Source organism: Schistocerca gregaria, chromosome 1, assembly GCF_023897955.1.
Source record: "Schistocerca gregaria isolate iqSchGreg1 chromosome 1, iqSchGreg1.2, whole genome shotgun sequence".
NCBI classification, from domain to species: domain Eukaryota; kingdom Metazoa; phylum Arthropoda; class Insecta; order Orthoptera; family Acrididae; genus Schistocerca; species Schistocerca gregaria.
In genome coordinates this window covers 1,122,338,186-1,122,353,739 of record NC_064920.1, presented here as the reverse complement: position 1 = coordinate 1,122,353,739, position 15,554 = coordinate 1,122,338,186, and the positions used below count along the sequence as shown (strand labels likewise).

Below are 15,554 nucleotides of genomic sequence, written 5' to 3'. Positions count from 1 at the left end.
GAAGTTAAACTTGAACGATAAATAGTTTAAACAAGATGAGAATAGAAGCTTTCGAAATGTGGTGCTACAGAAGAATGCTGAAAATTAGATCGATAGATAACATAACTAATGAGGAGGTATTGAACAGAATTGGGGAGAAGAGGAGTTTATGGCATAATTTGACTAGAAGAAGGGATCGGTTGGTAGGGAATATTCTGAGGCTTCAAGGTGAAACGTCCCCTTTGAACAATTATACAGGACTGTGCTTAAACTGATACACAATATTTTTTAGCGCAACGCAATCTGACTTTTAATAATCCCTACAAAAGAATGGCCCTGACTAACAATAACCTATACCTTTCACAAATCACTTACCTCACAAAAATCTTCGTTACTCGAACTACTACAATACAGCGAGCGCCAGTACTGCCAGCTAAGTAAAAGATTCAAACTACTGAAAGCACTAATTACTGATACGCATAGTTGGCAAATGAAATATTTTGATAGAGAACAAACAATGTATTTACCTTAATAGTGTTCAAAAGTCATAATATATACATCGGTTCATGATATCCATTCCTACAAATTTCAAAACTCCGCCATTTCTCTCCCCACGTCCACCACTGCTGAAGGCTCACCTCCAACTGCGCAACGCTACTCGCTGTTAACATCCAGCTGCCCAACACTACAATAGCCAACTACAATGCAAACTAGCCACAGACTGCACACAGCACAGCCAGTGATTTTCATAAAGAGCGCTACGTGCCGTTACCAATATAAAAACCTAGACAGCCTACTTACAAAGGGATCACCAATTTAGTATTGGAGGGCAGCGTGAAGGGTAAAAATCGTAGCGGGAGACCAAGAGATGAATGCGCTAAAGAGATTCAGAAGGATGTAGGTTGCACTAGGTACTGGGAGACGGAAAAGCTTGCCCAGGTTAGAGTAGCATGGAGACCTGCATCAAACCAGTCTCTGGACTGAAGACCACAACAACAACAACGACGATTTCCGCACTGGAAATGCTCCATGCGTCTAGTTCCAACTACCATTCCGGGTTTCAAGTCTGTTAATTCTCGTCCTGCGGCCGTAATCACGTCGGAAACCTTTCCACATGAATCACCTCAGTATAAATGATATATCCGCCAATGCACTGCCCCTTTCACTCCTTGTGTATGCGATACTACAGCGATCTGTATATGTACATATCGCTATCCAATATCTTCTCAGTGTATAATGGTTCTTTATGTAGAGTCATAAAAAATGTGTGATGCAATCGGAGCCATCTCATTACGACAACCATCATATTTCGTATTACAGTAAACATTTTGCGCAGAAACAAAGAATTTATGCCGAGCGCATGGCACGCCGTAAACAGAGAAGTTAATATTCAGCGGTTCGGCTGCCCGCATTTCAGAATTGGTACGGAGCCAGGAGGGCGGTACACAGAGCGCCGTGTCGCAGTGAGCTACGACGCAAGACAATGCAGCTATGACGGCGTTGGGCTTCTCCGCTCTTTATTTTTTGGACCGTTGCGTCGCTCGCCGGATGAAATGCATTCCTATGAATACTTCAGCCTCCGTCCGTCTCTCATACAAGTCAATGAGTATCGGTTATTTCATATGGCGTGTGCCATTGAAGCAGCACTGAATATTTCGGTGTTAGAATCATGGCAGTTCAAGGTAATGCGCTGCTTCGCATCCTCGTTAAAGTTACGTAGAATTTCTTGAAGTAAGTTTATTTGAGCCGCGCTTATCTTACAGGGTTGGGAATTTCATTATGGGTAGTTTCCAAGAATGATTGCCTATCGAAGTTGAGGTGTCCAAACGATACATATCGCACGTGCAATCGTAAGTCGATCATGCGACTCTGGTGGCGGGCGTTATGAGTATGTTTATGGTTGTCGCTACAGAAACGACAAAAGAAGAGCGTTACAAAAATACTTGTAATTGCAAAGGAGACGACTCACCTTACGCTTCCTCGGTGTTGGCATCATGTGAGTGTCCATTACGGTGGTCTGGATGGATAATTTGGAAGAGTCGAACCATGTATTCTTCCTGATACTCCTTCGATTTCCGCACTGAAATTGTAAACGGTATTTCAGCATCGAAACTGTTCTTATGAAGTTTTACACACTTCGAACCACCACAGTCTACATAGTCCCTTCATTCCTCGTCCGGTGGTACTCCATGTTTGCGACAAAAAATCGAACAATTTTCTACGCTGGGTAAACATGGAATTAGATTTTTCCATGTAAGGGAATCAGCCGAAGAAACGGTAAGAACACCAGACATACCACTCACTAACGAAATAAATCGTCTGCGATTTCCTAGCAACTCACAAATAATTCGCGGAGGTATGTAATTTAGAGCAACTAAGGGAACGACGGAAAAGAGAAAAATGACGATCACAAATAATTGGTCACAACGCCCGCCACCAGAGTCGCATGATCGATTTACGATCGCACATTCGATATGTATCGTTTGGACACCGCCACTTCGATAGGCAATTATTCTTGGAAATTACCTCATTATGTGTGGATGAGCGGCGTTCAGAAAGAAAAGCAGCACATTTTTTTCTGGTTGCAGGTTGGTCCTATTTGGGTTTCGAATACACCATGTTATTCCACACTCTGTTGGCTACAATATCCTGTTTTTAACATAATTTCCGTTCGATACGACGGCCTTACGCCACACTATTAGGAGGGCCTGGGTGCCCGCATGATACCACTCTACTGGTCGACATCGGAGGTAGCGTACTGCGTCCCGCTGAGTTCATCTCTCAAAGGAGCGAAGAGAAGTGAGCTGGAAGGTGCGACAGTTTTGTGGGCTCCTCTAGGATGCGCAGCGGAATCGATTCTTCAATTTCCTGAGGATAGCACAATGCACTCATACACAATAACCCCTAAAGAGTCGCAGAAGATGGTCACCATGATTTTAGCGGCTTAGGGTGCGGCTTTGAACCGTTTATTCAGAGGAGACATGGTGTGGCGCCACACTGTTAATCGCCATTTTGTTTCCGGTTCGAAATGATGAACACATGTTTCATCAGTTGTGAAGATATTCGACGAAAAATTGTCACGACCAGTACGTAGCGCGCAAGCAATTCCACACAGATAGTCCTTTGTTGCTCTTTATGGTTTTCTGTTACGCAGCGAAGAACCCTGGCGACGCACACCTTTGAGTACACATGTGGAGGACGAGTGTGTCAGCACTACCAACAGAGCCGCCCAGTTGAGCAGCGAAGTGTTTGATTCTAATCTGTCGATCAACCCGAATGAGAGTGTTCGCACATTGCAACATTGGAAGAGTCACTGCTGTGTGCACCTGGCCGTCATGCGGGAGATACGACAGGTTTGCGCGCCCTCCTTGCGATGATGACAGGCGCCTCGCCCAACGACTCATCGTGCTTTTGTTCACTGTGTCCGTGGACATTCTGCAAGCGCCCGTGAATATGTGCGACGCTCTGGTTTTCCGTCAAAGGAAACTCAATTACAGCTCTCTGCTTGGAACGCACTTCGCTACAGACGCCATTTTGAAGGCTGCGTATAGCGCCGCCATCTATCGTAACTGCATGAAACTACAGGGGCTTTTTTTAAATCCAATTTCGTTCGTTTTTGTTCATTATTGTTCGTTGTATTGCTCGTGGTGGACGTCGCAAGGCACCCGTTTCAGTTCGTCGTTGATCCATTAACTCAGTTTTTTTTTTATTACAGAGGGCAGCTAACCCTCTGACCGAACACGTTGAGTTACCGTGCCGGCGCCGCCTGATGCGGGAACATTCTACGATGTTCCACAACAAATTCCGATCGACCGGCCACAAGCCTGAATATTATATAAAAAATTGAAAAAAAAACCGAGTTGTGTTACTTTTTGAACGCGCCTCTTAATTGAAACTGCAGAGTAAATTTTGCCAAGTTAGACACAGTTGAGTTTGAAAGGGTGCTTAAGGCATGTGAATTCAAATCGCTAAAGGAGCATTATCAGCCAATTTGGGCTATTGTGTATGTTACGGTAAACACAAAACTCTTCGAGTTAGGTTACAAATTTAAAACATAGCCTGTGAATCACAAAAAGTTTTTATTATGAGCTTACCAATGTAGTAGGAGTTGTTGTAATATACCGAGTCTCTGCGTAAACGTATCCTGGTATTAACCTCATCGCAGGGAATATCTAGATGAATAAGGCATTTTTGTCTCCAAGTGTCTTGTAATTAATCTTTCTCCCGTAGAAACGGTTCTAGGGCGAAACGTCGCATATAGTTTGAAATCCCCACAATATTTCATCGGCGTAAAAGACTACGTCTTCAGATGGGACGAATGTACTACTATACTACTGACTTTTGAATGAAGACTTCAGTTTGTACCACTCTACGTAGGAAAGCGTAGGCATGAAGGCGCTAAATTCAGTTGCCATTGTCGAGGATCTGCTGGTCAATAGCGGGAAGCAGAGCTACTCCACGTGTCGGACGATGAGCAAGGGATTCAGCGTCCGTACTGGCCTGTGATCATCTTCGCCGTTGTCATATATACGAGGGTCACTTCAAAAGAAATGCACACTATTTTTGTAAAAATAAAGTTTTCATTCTGCATGTGTGCAAGGTTTGCAGTGTGTAGATACATCCTTCCCGCTTGTTTTCAAACTTAGTTCAACCTGTTCCCGTGAGTGGCGCCGTCACAGCATGTCTTCAAGATGGCTGCTACACTTGACGTTCGCCAGAAGCAACGTGCTGTCATAGCATTCCTGTGCTGTGAAAACGAGACAGTGGGAAACATCCACAAGAGGTTGAAAAAGGTGTATGAAGATGCTGCTGTCGATCGCAGTACAGTTAGTAGGTGGGCAAGCAGGTTACGTGATGAAAGCGGGCACGGCAATATTGAGGATTGTCCTCGCACCGGCAGGTCTCGTAGTGCACACACTCCAGACAATCTGCAGAGAGTTAACGAACTGGTGACTGCTGACAGACGCATCACAGTGAACGAATTGTCACGCTACGTTGGGATAGGGGAAGGAAGTGTTTGCAGAATACTGAAAGTGTTGGCGTTAAAAAAAGTTTGTGCCAGCTGGGTTCCCAGGATGTCGACAGTGGCTCACAAAGAAACAAGAAAAACGGTATGCAGCGAACTTTTGGAACAGTACGAGAATGGTGGAGATGAATTTTTTGGAAGAATTGTGACAGGTGATGAAATGACTCCATCATTTTTCACCAGAGACGTAGGGGCAATCAATGGAGTGGCATAATGGAAATGCACACAAGGAAAAAAAAATTGAAAATCACACCTTCTGCTGGAACAGTTATGGCTACGGTGTTTTTCGATTCCGAAGGACTCTTGCTTGTGAACATCATTCCAAGTGGAACTACCAAAAATTCTGTTGCATATGTGACGACACTGAAGAAACTTCAAGCTCAACTGAGTCGTGTTCGTCCACATCGGCAAAGCACGATGTTGTGCTGTTGCACTACTGTGCACGGTCACATGTCAGTCAAAAAACCATGGAAGCGATCACAAAACTCAGATGGACAACAGTGAAACACACGCCTTACAGTCCTGACCTGGCTCCATGTGGCTATCATCTCTTTGGGAAACTGAAAGACTCTCTTCGTGGAACAAGGTTCGAGGATGATGACTCCCTTTTGCACGCTGCCAAACAGTGGCTCCAACAGGTTGGTCCCGAATTTTACCGTGCGGGTATACAGGCGCTGGTTCCAAGATGGCGTAAGGCAGTTGAGAGGAATGGAAATTATGTGGAGAAATGAATATAATGTCCCTAAAGGATGTGTCTACGCACTGTAAAACTTTCAAACATGTAGTATAAAAGATGGATTAAAAAAAAGTGTACATTTCTTTTGGAGTGACCCTCGTGTATTGAAGTCGTTGGCGAAGCGTCGTCTTTTGGGTGGGCAGTAATTCGCCTTTCTGGTCACTGCGACTTTAATATTAACAGCGCTGAATTCCTTGCTGTACTAAGTTGCAACCTTGCATTTCTGTTTGCACGATTTTTCGAGCTGGGACTTTACACCACTTCTTTAATTACGCTGTCCCTGTACGAAGACGCCGACGAGAGAATTTTAGTAATTTTTGTAGATCATATTGTGTTCCGTACTGAGACAGTTTTCGTAGCCATTCTAGATTTCTCCTGGTAGTCTAGGCGTGTATGTCGTCGATGTTCGATGCAACTGCCTTTCACGTTCTCCAATATAAGAGTCGCATATGTAAGGTAGCATGTAAATACCGGGCCTTCTCGAATCAAGACTTCCCTTCTCTGAGACTGGAAAATCTCTTTGTTTGTTTGGCTGACGGAAGACACATTTTATGTTTCTTCACTAATCTCCCTATTTTTGAAGAAGCACCGTCTGCGTAAGCAGGAGGCATCAGTCACAGCTCAGCCGTGCGTTCGTAGCACCTAAAGACGTCTGTTAGTTGCAAAGATTAAATATTGTGGGGATTTCACAACATCCGAAGTCTCACCCGGTAACAAGCTCTACTAGTCCGTCCGGAAAACCTCAAGCAACACAACCTTTCTTTTGCTACGCATCGATTCTCATAGCGCTTACAATTTTTATTTGTTTTGAGTAAGCATCACAGTTTCGGTACACGAAGGAAATGCAGGGTTCGTAGAAAGCGGTCATTTTAAATTAGTACTTTATCACGTAGCCCGCCATAAGTCGTCTGAATGAAAATGTGCTCTCACCACCTGATGAGGCAAAATTTTTAAGCTGTTCAGTACTATTAACCGGAGTTATAAAATGTAAGCCACCAGTCAAAGTTTCAGTTACTTCCTTCATTTGTTTCTCCTTTCTCCAGCAATGTGTTTGGAGTGAAGCTGTTTGTAAAAGCACCTGTATCTAAATGGTCAATTCTGCTCATATTGCTGTCAGTTTTTTCTCTCCCTCGAAGCAACTGATTGATAATGAAAGGAAATAATGAAACTATAGCTGCAGTAGTATAGTAGCCTAATGACGTGCATATAGTCGTGATACGCAGCTACAGCCGCCAGTGTTCATGTTGCGGAAACTGAAATGTAAGGCTAGGTGTTCACTGGATGTGTGCCGGCCGCTGTGGCCGAGCGGTTCTAGGCGTTTCAGTATTGAACCACGCTACTGGTACGGACGCAGGTTCGAATCCTGCCTCGGGCATGGGTTTGTGTGATGTCCTTAGGTTGGTTATGTTTAAGTACTTCTAAGTCTAGGGGACTGGTGATCTCAGATGCTAAGTCCCATTGTGCTTAGAGCCATTTGAACCATTCTGAACTGGACGTGGAAATACGCGGCACGCCGTCGCTCTTCGTTGCGATAGCGGGCGACAACACCGCGTCCTTTGCCCACGACATCATCCGACCAAATCACTGCAGTCGTCCTTTTGGGCAGTGAGGTTGACATGTCTTTCTCCGATTTATTTTTGATAGGTACACTGGACGCACCAGGGATTTCTAGACAAAGAAACAAGAGGTGGAGCAAGCGTGAGTAATGAAATACTTAAGAGAAATGGAATGCTGTTATGGGAGACTGCAGATGACGTTAGCAGTGGTTTCACACAAGACTGTCAGTTCGCCCATTGGCTAACAAACGTATCTTTTAATTAAAAGTTATTCGTTTGGTATTTTTTGAGCTAGAAAGAGATCGGATTTATCATAAACTTATTAAATTACAAGTGGTCTTAAAAACTCTGCAACTTTAGGCCAATGTAGGCTAGCGATTTGGCCGCCTCTAAACATTCATGGTGGTGTCTGATTGTTGTATATCGTGTCTCCCTACCACTTGCGCGACGACGCTCTGAGTGTGTTTTTTAGGGAATTCACTAGTTTGAACCTTGGACCTGTTGCTGGTAAGGAGACGTCAGACCACACATGACATGTAGAATTCAGAAGAGTTCAGTGAGACTAGCGATGATATAACCAAATACTAAATGATCTCAGCGTCAGCTCCACTGCACTCCCCGTAAAAGAATCTTAATACTAACTAAATTTAGTGGAAAGGGTTCAAGGCTTTCCTATTTTTAGTTAGCTGGTAAAATAACGTCGAAAAAGCAGTTAAGTTTACCATTGGAAATTTTATTCTACTCACAAAACATCGTTTATAAATTGCACTATTGATAAAAGGAAATGTTTTAATACAGGATGGTAAAAACCAACTGCGTTCAACAAAAATGTGAACGAATATTCCCTGAGTGGTTTTCCAAGTTCTACAATCGATCGAAGGATGACCTATGCCATATCACATCTATAATCTAGGTTAAATTTAAGTTTCACAAAAGAGAAAACTATCAAAATGGTCTACAGTGACCCTCAATTATCTTTAATTACTTATCTAACTTGTCGTAAATTACAGTGGCTGATGTGGCTTCTCAATAACTATATAAAAGAAAAATCATCGCGTTTCAGATCTGTTCTTCAAGTGGCAAATGTGAACACCATGAGTTTTAATTAACGATCGACACTAGTATTACGCAAAAAGGGGTGTAACAGATGAGTCTTCTGCAGTTCTGAGTGAAGCCTTATGCGCTCAAAAATGGGGCATCGCGTGCGTTCATTACCTTGTCGGTGTTTAGGCAGCGTCAGGGCAGCGGCGGCCGGCGCACCAGCCATCCAGATCGCTGTCTTGGAACTAACTCTTTCCTAACTTCTCCTTACTACAATTTACCGAAGTTAGTTTAAAAAAAACTATCTGGCTATGTTTTCATCTGACCAATCAGGGTCTCAATGTTAACCTTAAGCTCCGTCTACAAAAATTCTGTCTATCCAATGAGAAACGTTATACTTTTCGTGGTGGGGCAATGTTTTTAAAGTTTGCAACGAAACAGAGACGCTAAAAAGTCTCACGCTAAAACCTGCAGCTGGTGTGGTCCTTTTAGCGTTATCGTAAGATCTATACTGTTCTTCTGGAGGGCTCTATCTTTTAACATGGGCTGGAGGATTGTCCTAATGTAACAGACACGCGAAAAAGTCTCACGCTAAAACTTGCGGGTGGTAGTGGCCCTTTTTGTGTTATCGTAAAATCTACACTGCTTTTCTGGAGGGCTATAGCTTTTAACATGGGCTGGGGGTGGTCCTTGACGTACCTGAGACGCGAAAAAGTCTCACGCTAAAACATGCAGGTGGTAGTCGTACAGGGAGGCTGTCCCGTCCGTCCCTTATCGTAGGGCCTTCTAGCTTAACACGGTTCTGCTCTCGGCTTCTGTCCTCGTTTCTCCCCTCGGAACTGCGTCTGCCTCACGGTGGGAAGGTACGACATGCATTTAGGCATTCCATTTGCTCACTCGTTACTCGTATTACTTTGGCTAATTTAATGTCACGATTTATTCGGAGCTATGTGACATACTAGTAGATTTGCTTATTATGTCAGGGTTTTCATGGAAGGTGTTGGATTTGCCTGACACCTTACACGCCTAGAAGTAGTGTGACGTGAGGTGAGTTGAATTTTCCGTGGTGGGTCCAGGGCTCACGCCGCTCCGCGTCCTGCCCGGCTAGGTGACCAGTCTGTCAAGGCGAGTGGGTAATTCTCACTACGGGGAATTTGGATAACGGTTGGTCGCTTAAGAGAAGAGACAATGCTCCAAGAAATTGGGGATGTCAGACAATATTAAAGATGGCTAAGTTACAGCTCTTTGTGGTTTGATAATAATTCAGAGTCAAGTATTAACGCAAATCTGATTATACCAGCCGCGTCAGATAAATGAGGCACATCCAGTGGCACAACAATATTTTCAATATCTTCAAAACTACAGAAGTTAATATTTGACAGTGAAAAAACATTTTGCTATGAACGTCGGAATTAACAGCTGTTAAACACTCCATGCAGTTCCAACATACAATGTTTCAGATAACAGCATTGCACGTAGCTGCCATCTCTGAAAACTATTTTATTTATTGATTTATTGCTTTTATAATAGCTTTTCATTATGCAAATGTTTGTCATAAAATTGAATCCTCCAAAATTACGCAGTTCTCATGAAATTTGACATTCCATTTCGGTATATCGTGTATGTGACCAGGCAGGTGTGCAATTGTGTAGGACTGCAGCTTTCATAAGTTTTGTATATGTTTACGTCATACAGTATTCTCTAGAATTATGTAAAGCGCTAATGACGTAGTCTTACCACACACGCAGAGCCTGTTATGAGGCGAGCTGTGACATCCATTGCCGCCTCTTCTGCTAGCGCCATTTCACGACGCGGCCTGTAGTGTAAGAACAGAGCCGGAGTTGCGGCAGTACCTAGCTTGCGCTTGTATGTGATGGAGACACTTAACATTTATAATGTCATCTCTCTTGGACGCATATGTGCTACTTACGACAATTTTGTAAGGCGTGCGTGTTATAGGCAACTATTAATATGAAACTTCCTGGCAGATTAAAACTGTGTGCCGGACTGAGACTCGAACTCGGGACGTTTCCCTTGCGGGTAAGTGCTCTACGATCTGAGCTCCCCAAGCACTGGAAACCATTGTTTGCCTTGACGTTGTAACCTGTACGTAGCCTAAGATATGTAACTAAATTAACATGTATACATGTTATACAGGGTGTTACAAAAAGGTACGGTCAAACTTACAGGTAACATTCCTCACACACAAAGAAAGAAAATATGTTATGTGGACATGTGTCCGGAAACGCTTACTTTCCATGTTAGAGCTCATTTTATTACTTCTCTTCAAATCATATTAATCATGGAATGGAAACACACAGCAACAGAACGTACCAGCGTGACTTCAAACATTTTTTTACAGGAAATGCTGAAAATGTCCTCCGTTAGCGAGGATACATGCATCCACCCTACGTCGCATGGAATCCCTGGTGCGCTGATGCAGCCCTGGAGAATGGCGTATTGTATCACAGCCATCCACAATACGAGCACGAAGAGTCTGTACATTTGGTACCGGGGTTGCGTACACTAGAGCTTACAAATGCCCCCATAAATGAAAGTCAAGAGGGTTGAGGTCAGGAGAGCGTGGAGGCCATGGAATTGGTCCGGCTCCACCAATCCATCGGTCACCGAATCTGTTGTTGAGAAGCGTACGAACACTTCGACTGAAATGTGCAGGAGCTCCATCGTGCGTGAAGCACATGTGTCGTACTTGTAAAGGCACATGTTCTAGCAGCACAAGTGGAGTATCCCGTATGAAGACATCACCAATCAAGACATCACCAACAATGCCTGCCCAAACGTCCACAGAAAATCTGTGTTGATAACGTGATTGCACAATTGCGTGCGGATTCTCGTCAGCCTACACATGTTGATTGTGAAAATTTACAATTTGATCACGTTGGAATGACGCCTCATCCGTAAAGAGAACATTTGCACTGAAAGGAGGATTGACACATTGTTGGATGAACCATTCGCATAAGTGTACCCGTGGAGGCCAATCAGCTGCTGATAGTGCCTGCACACGCTGTACATGGTGCGGAAACAACTGGTTCTCCCGTAGCACTCTCCATACAGTGACGTGGTCAACGTTACCTTGTACAGCAGCACCTTCTCTGACGCTGACATTAGGGTTATCGTCAACTGCACGAAGAATTGCCTCGTCCATTGCAGGTGTCCTCGTCGTTGTAGGTCTTCCCCAGTCGCGAGTCATAGGCTGGAATGTTCCGTGCTCCCTAAGACACCGATCAATTGCTTCAATCGTCTTCCTGTCAGGACACCTTCGTTCTGGAAATCTGTCTCGATAGAAACGTACCGCGCCACGGCTATTGTCCCGTGCTAATCCATACATCAAATGGGCATCTGCCAACTCCGCATTTGTAAACGTTGCACTGACTGCAAAACCAAGTTCGTGATCAACACTTACCTGTTGTTGCTACGTACTGATGTGCTTGATGCTAGTACTGTAGAGCAATGAGTCGCATGTCAACACAAGCACCGAAGTCAACATTCCCTTCCTTCAATTGGGCCAACTGGCGGTAAATCGAGGAAGTACAGCACATACTGACGAAATTAATGAGCTCTAACATGGGAATTAAGCGTTTCCGCACACATGTCCACATAACATATTTTCTTTATTTGTGTGTGAGGAATGTTTCCTGAAAGTTTGGCCGTACCTTTTTGTAACACCCTAGATAAGTGGAACCTAAGCCCACTTCTATAGTGTTTTCTGTCCTCCCTAGATCCGATGATGGCGGCTTTACTTTCTCCGAAACCGGTTATCATGGAATGAAAAGAATTCCTGCGATCTTGGCTACCAGTTTATTGTTTTACAAGCATCTAGACCGCTCACACATGAGCACAATCTTCTCCCCATACAATTTTAATTTTTGATTTAATATGCTAAACCTTTAACGTAAGATTGTACCCATTGGTGAGTAAATTATGAAGGCAGTTTAAATTCGGTCAATAATTTTATGGAAAGCACTGTAAACCAAATTTTCGTTGTTCCTGGAAGGTGGGGCTGTGTGTTTTTAGGTGGCAGACACTTGTTTGGTGCTCACCTTCTCCATGAGTTCGCGCACGATGCCGTTCCACTCCCTGGTGTCCGGGTCGTAGACGCCGTACATGTGGTCGGGCACGAGCTTGATGGCGTAGTGGAAGCCGACCTGGGCAGCGATCCACTTGAGCAGGTCGATGCAGAAGCCCTCGTAGCGCGCGTTGCCCGTCAGGTTGTGGTCCTCCTTCACCATCACGTACGGCTTCTCCTGCCGACACAGGGGCGCCGTTCAGGGATGCGCGAGAACGCGCGCGCGCCGTTTGCTGCAGCGAAACCACGGGAGCCGTGGAAGCCAGGCTGCGCCTGCTTCTTGTACACCGTGCTTTGTCTCTTTCAGGAGAAACGGCAGGAGTGCAATGCTGGTAGAATGTTCCACAACATTACGGTCCTTAACACATTCTGACAGAATACAAAATAGTAGGTTACATACTCTCATGAGAGATGCCACAGCTGCATATTTGAAAAGATTTAGTGTAAAAGTTTCAGTTGCCAATTGTCGAAATGATTACAAGTGTAGAGCGATTAATTATAGTCGTCTAATCTATAAATACAAGAAGACATTCATGTCTATCAGAGTTGATAACATAAGCAGATAAAACTGTCAGTATTGTTAAGTTTTTGTCACATAATTTCTGAAAAATAGGGATTCTAGAATCAACTTGTGATTCTAATTCTTGAAATTACCTGCACTTTTTTGTCAAGTTGGCGTTTTTCACAAAATAAATCTTATATATTAAATGTTTACGTTATTTACTCAGAAGTAATATTATAAAAGAAAACATTTCGTAATATTCTGGAAAATTATATGTATTTGGTCATGAACCGGCTTTCGGCTTCTCAGGCTATCTTCAGGTGACAAAAGAAAATCACAGGTATTAGGATAAAGCCGGTCCTGGCCCACTTTTGATATCAAATTAATATGCAGATTAATTAAATTGGACAATTAAACTACCATCCTTAAGCTACTGTTATGCTAACTGATTTCTGTTTTCCTGAGGGTTGTTTTATGACACCATGGGGATAATCCATCCTTTTAAGAAACCCACTACCTGTCCAACTCGTCCTTCCACACCCCTCTGGAGAATGAGACACGTTTTTTGTCACTCCCTGCTACTTCCCCCCTCCCCACTCCTGGGAATCCCCCAGCCCTTCCCTCCCCTCCCCCACTTTCTCATTCCCCTCTCACATCTGGAAATTGACAGAAGAAAGACCCAATCTGTGCTGAGCTGCTGCAGAGGAAGGATCTTACCACATGAAATTCAAATCGATGTTAGTTGACATAATATGTAAATGTCTTGTGACCAGACCTCCCGTCGCCACTTCGGCGACTTGCACGTCGACAATACGACACCCAGTCCCTGAGCGGAGAAAATCTCTGACCCAGCCAGGAATCAAACCCGGGCCCTTCGGATTGACATTGCCACGCTGACCACTCAGCTACGGGGGGTGGGCAGTTGACATAATAATATATTGTATATTGTCCAATTCAATTTGCATATTCTTTTTTTAATCACTTTGTGGGAGGGAGGGCTCCTCCCCTCCCCTCTGCAACTTTCCATGTCCCCTCCCCCATCTGGAAATTGGTGGGACAGATATAGTCTGTCGGTAAACTGAAGAGCGAGCGAGCGAGTCCCCACTCTGCCAACAGAGCTACGTCACGAGGCGCTTCTACAGGTTGTTTCACAAAGTAGTGCCGGCCGTGCCGTGGCGCGCGCTTTAAATCTGTGGCGACAGAATTACGTCTCGGCTGCGTTCATTTTTATACAAATGCATTAAGACCATAAGGAATACAAAAAAACGATAGCTTCTTCCGAAACACAACATTATAGAGTAAATATTATTTACATAAGAACGGAAGTCAGTATTAGACTACAAACATAGAACCTAATGGCTGTTCATGTGAATGTATGTTCCGCTATTGCTATTCGTAAAACGAATCCCATATAATGCAATCTGTAGAATTTAAGGCTTGTTCTTATTTTGTGCTTCTACTAAGCCGGCCGCGGTGGTCTCGCGGTTCTAGGCGCGCAGTCCGGAACCGTGCAACTGCTACGGTCGCAGGTTCGAATCCTGCCTCGGGCATGGATGTGTGTGATGTCCTTAGGTTAGTTAGGTTTAAGTAGTTCTAAGTTCTAGGGGACTGATGACCACAGCAGTTGAGTCCCATAGTGCTCAGAGGCATTTGAACCATTTTTGAGCTTCTACTAAAAGGTAGAAGTTTTCTTTGAAGAGCTGCATTGAAACTTAACAATTCTTCCAAAGTGTTTAAAAAATAAGTAGAAATTTATAATTTTCAGTGTGGTATTATTCCGACTTGCACTACTTTTTTGTCACTGTCTTTGTAAACATGACTCAAAAGTTAGTGTACAATGTTAAGCATATTGGGTATTCACTGTGTTGTCAGCTGTCAGAAAGGTTACATCATCCATTATTTGTTTTGTATAAAAATAAATTAGAGAATCTGTATTAAATTTGGTTATAAGAATGGAATAAAGTGTATCAAACTTTTAGAAATAGTAAATATTGCTGTTAGTGAGACTTATGAGTAAACCAAAGGCAGACAAGTGGTAAAAACATTTCAAAAATGGTTCTGAGCAATATGGGACTTAACATCTATGGTCATAAGTCCCCTAGAACTTAGAACTACTTAAACCTAACTAACCTAAGGACAACACACAACACCCAGCCATCACGAGGCAGAGAAAATCCCTGACCCCGCCGGGAATCGAACCCGGGAACCCTGGCGTGGCAACCGAGAACGCTACCGCACGACCACGAGATATGGGGTACAAACATTTCAAGGCAGGCCTTAAAGGACAGCGGTTTTACAAGCATGGATGAGAATAAAAATGCACAGTTAAGAGACGTATAAACTGTCCCGAAGAAAGAGCTCCTGAAGTGTTTTAAAAATTGGAAAAAGCCCTGGCTTAACTGTGTAGCATGTATCGGGGAATAGTTTGAAGAGGGTAACATTGCTGTAGATTAACAAATAAATAAAAATGAATATGTGAACGCACCTCGAATGTCAAGATTTTTGCCCAGAAGTCCAGAATCGGTGTACATGTTTCGAATGAAAGTTCAGCAGGGTTTAGAATGGCTATTGCGCACATGTTTTTAGCAGTATGTCTTAGAATCAGGCCAATAGTGACCGAGATACAG

The 15,554-nt window shown here is 43.7% G+C and overlaps 1 protein-coding gene across 1 annotated transcript in view; it reads right to left on the bottom strand.

The window, feature by feature from the left end:
* Positions 1–15,554, bottom strand: part of LOC126292321 (glutamate receptor ionotropic, kainate 2-like) — a 1,291,187-nt gene that overhangs the window by 229,126 nt on the left and 1,046,507 nt on the right. The window contains exon 10 of the mRNA XM_049986255.1: positions 12,400–12,603. Within this exon, the coding sequence (XP_049842212.1) occupies positions 12,400–12,603 (204 nt within the window). The remainder of the gene's footprint in view (positions 1–12,399; positions 12,604–15,554) is intronic.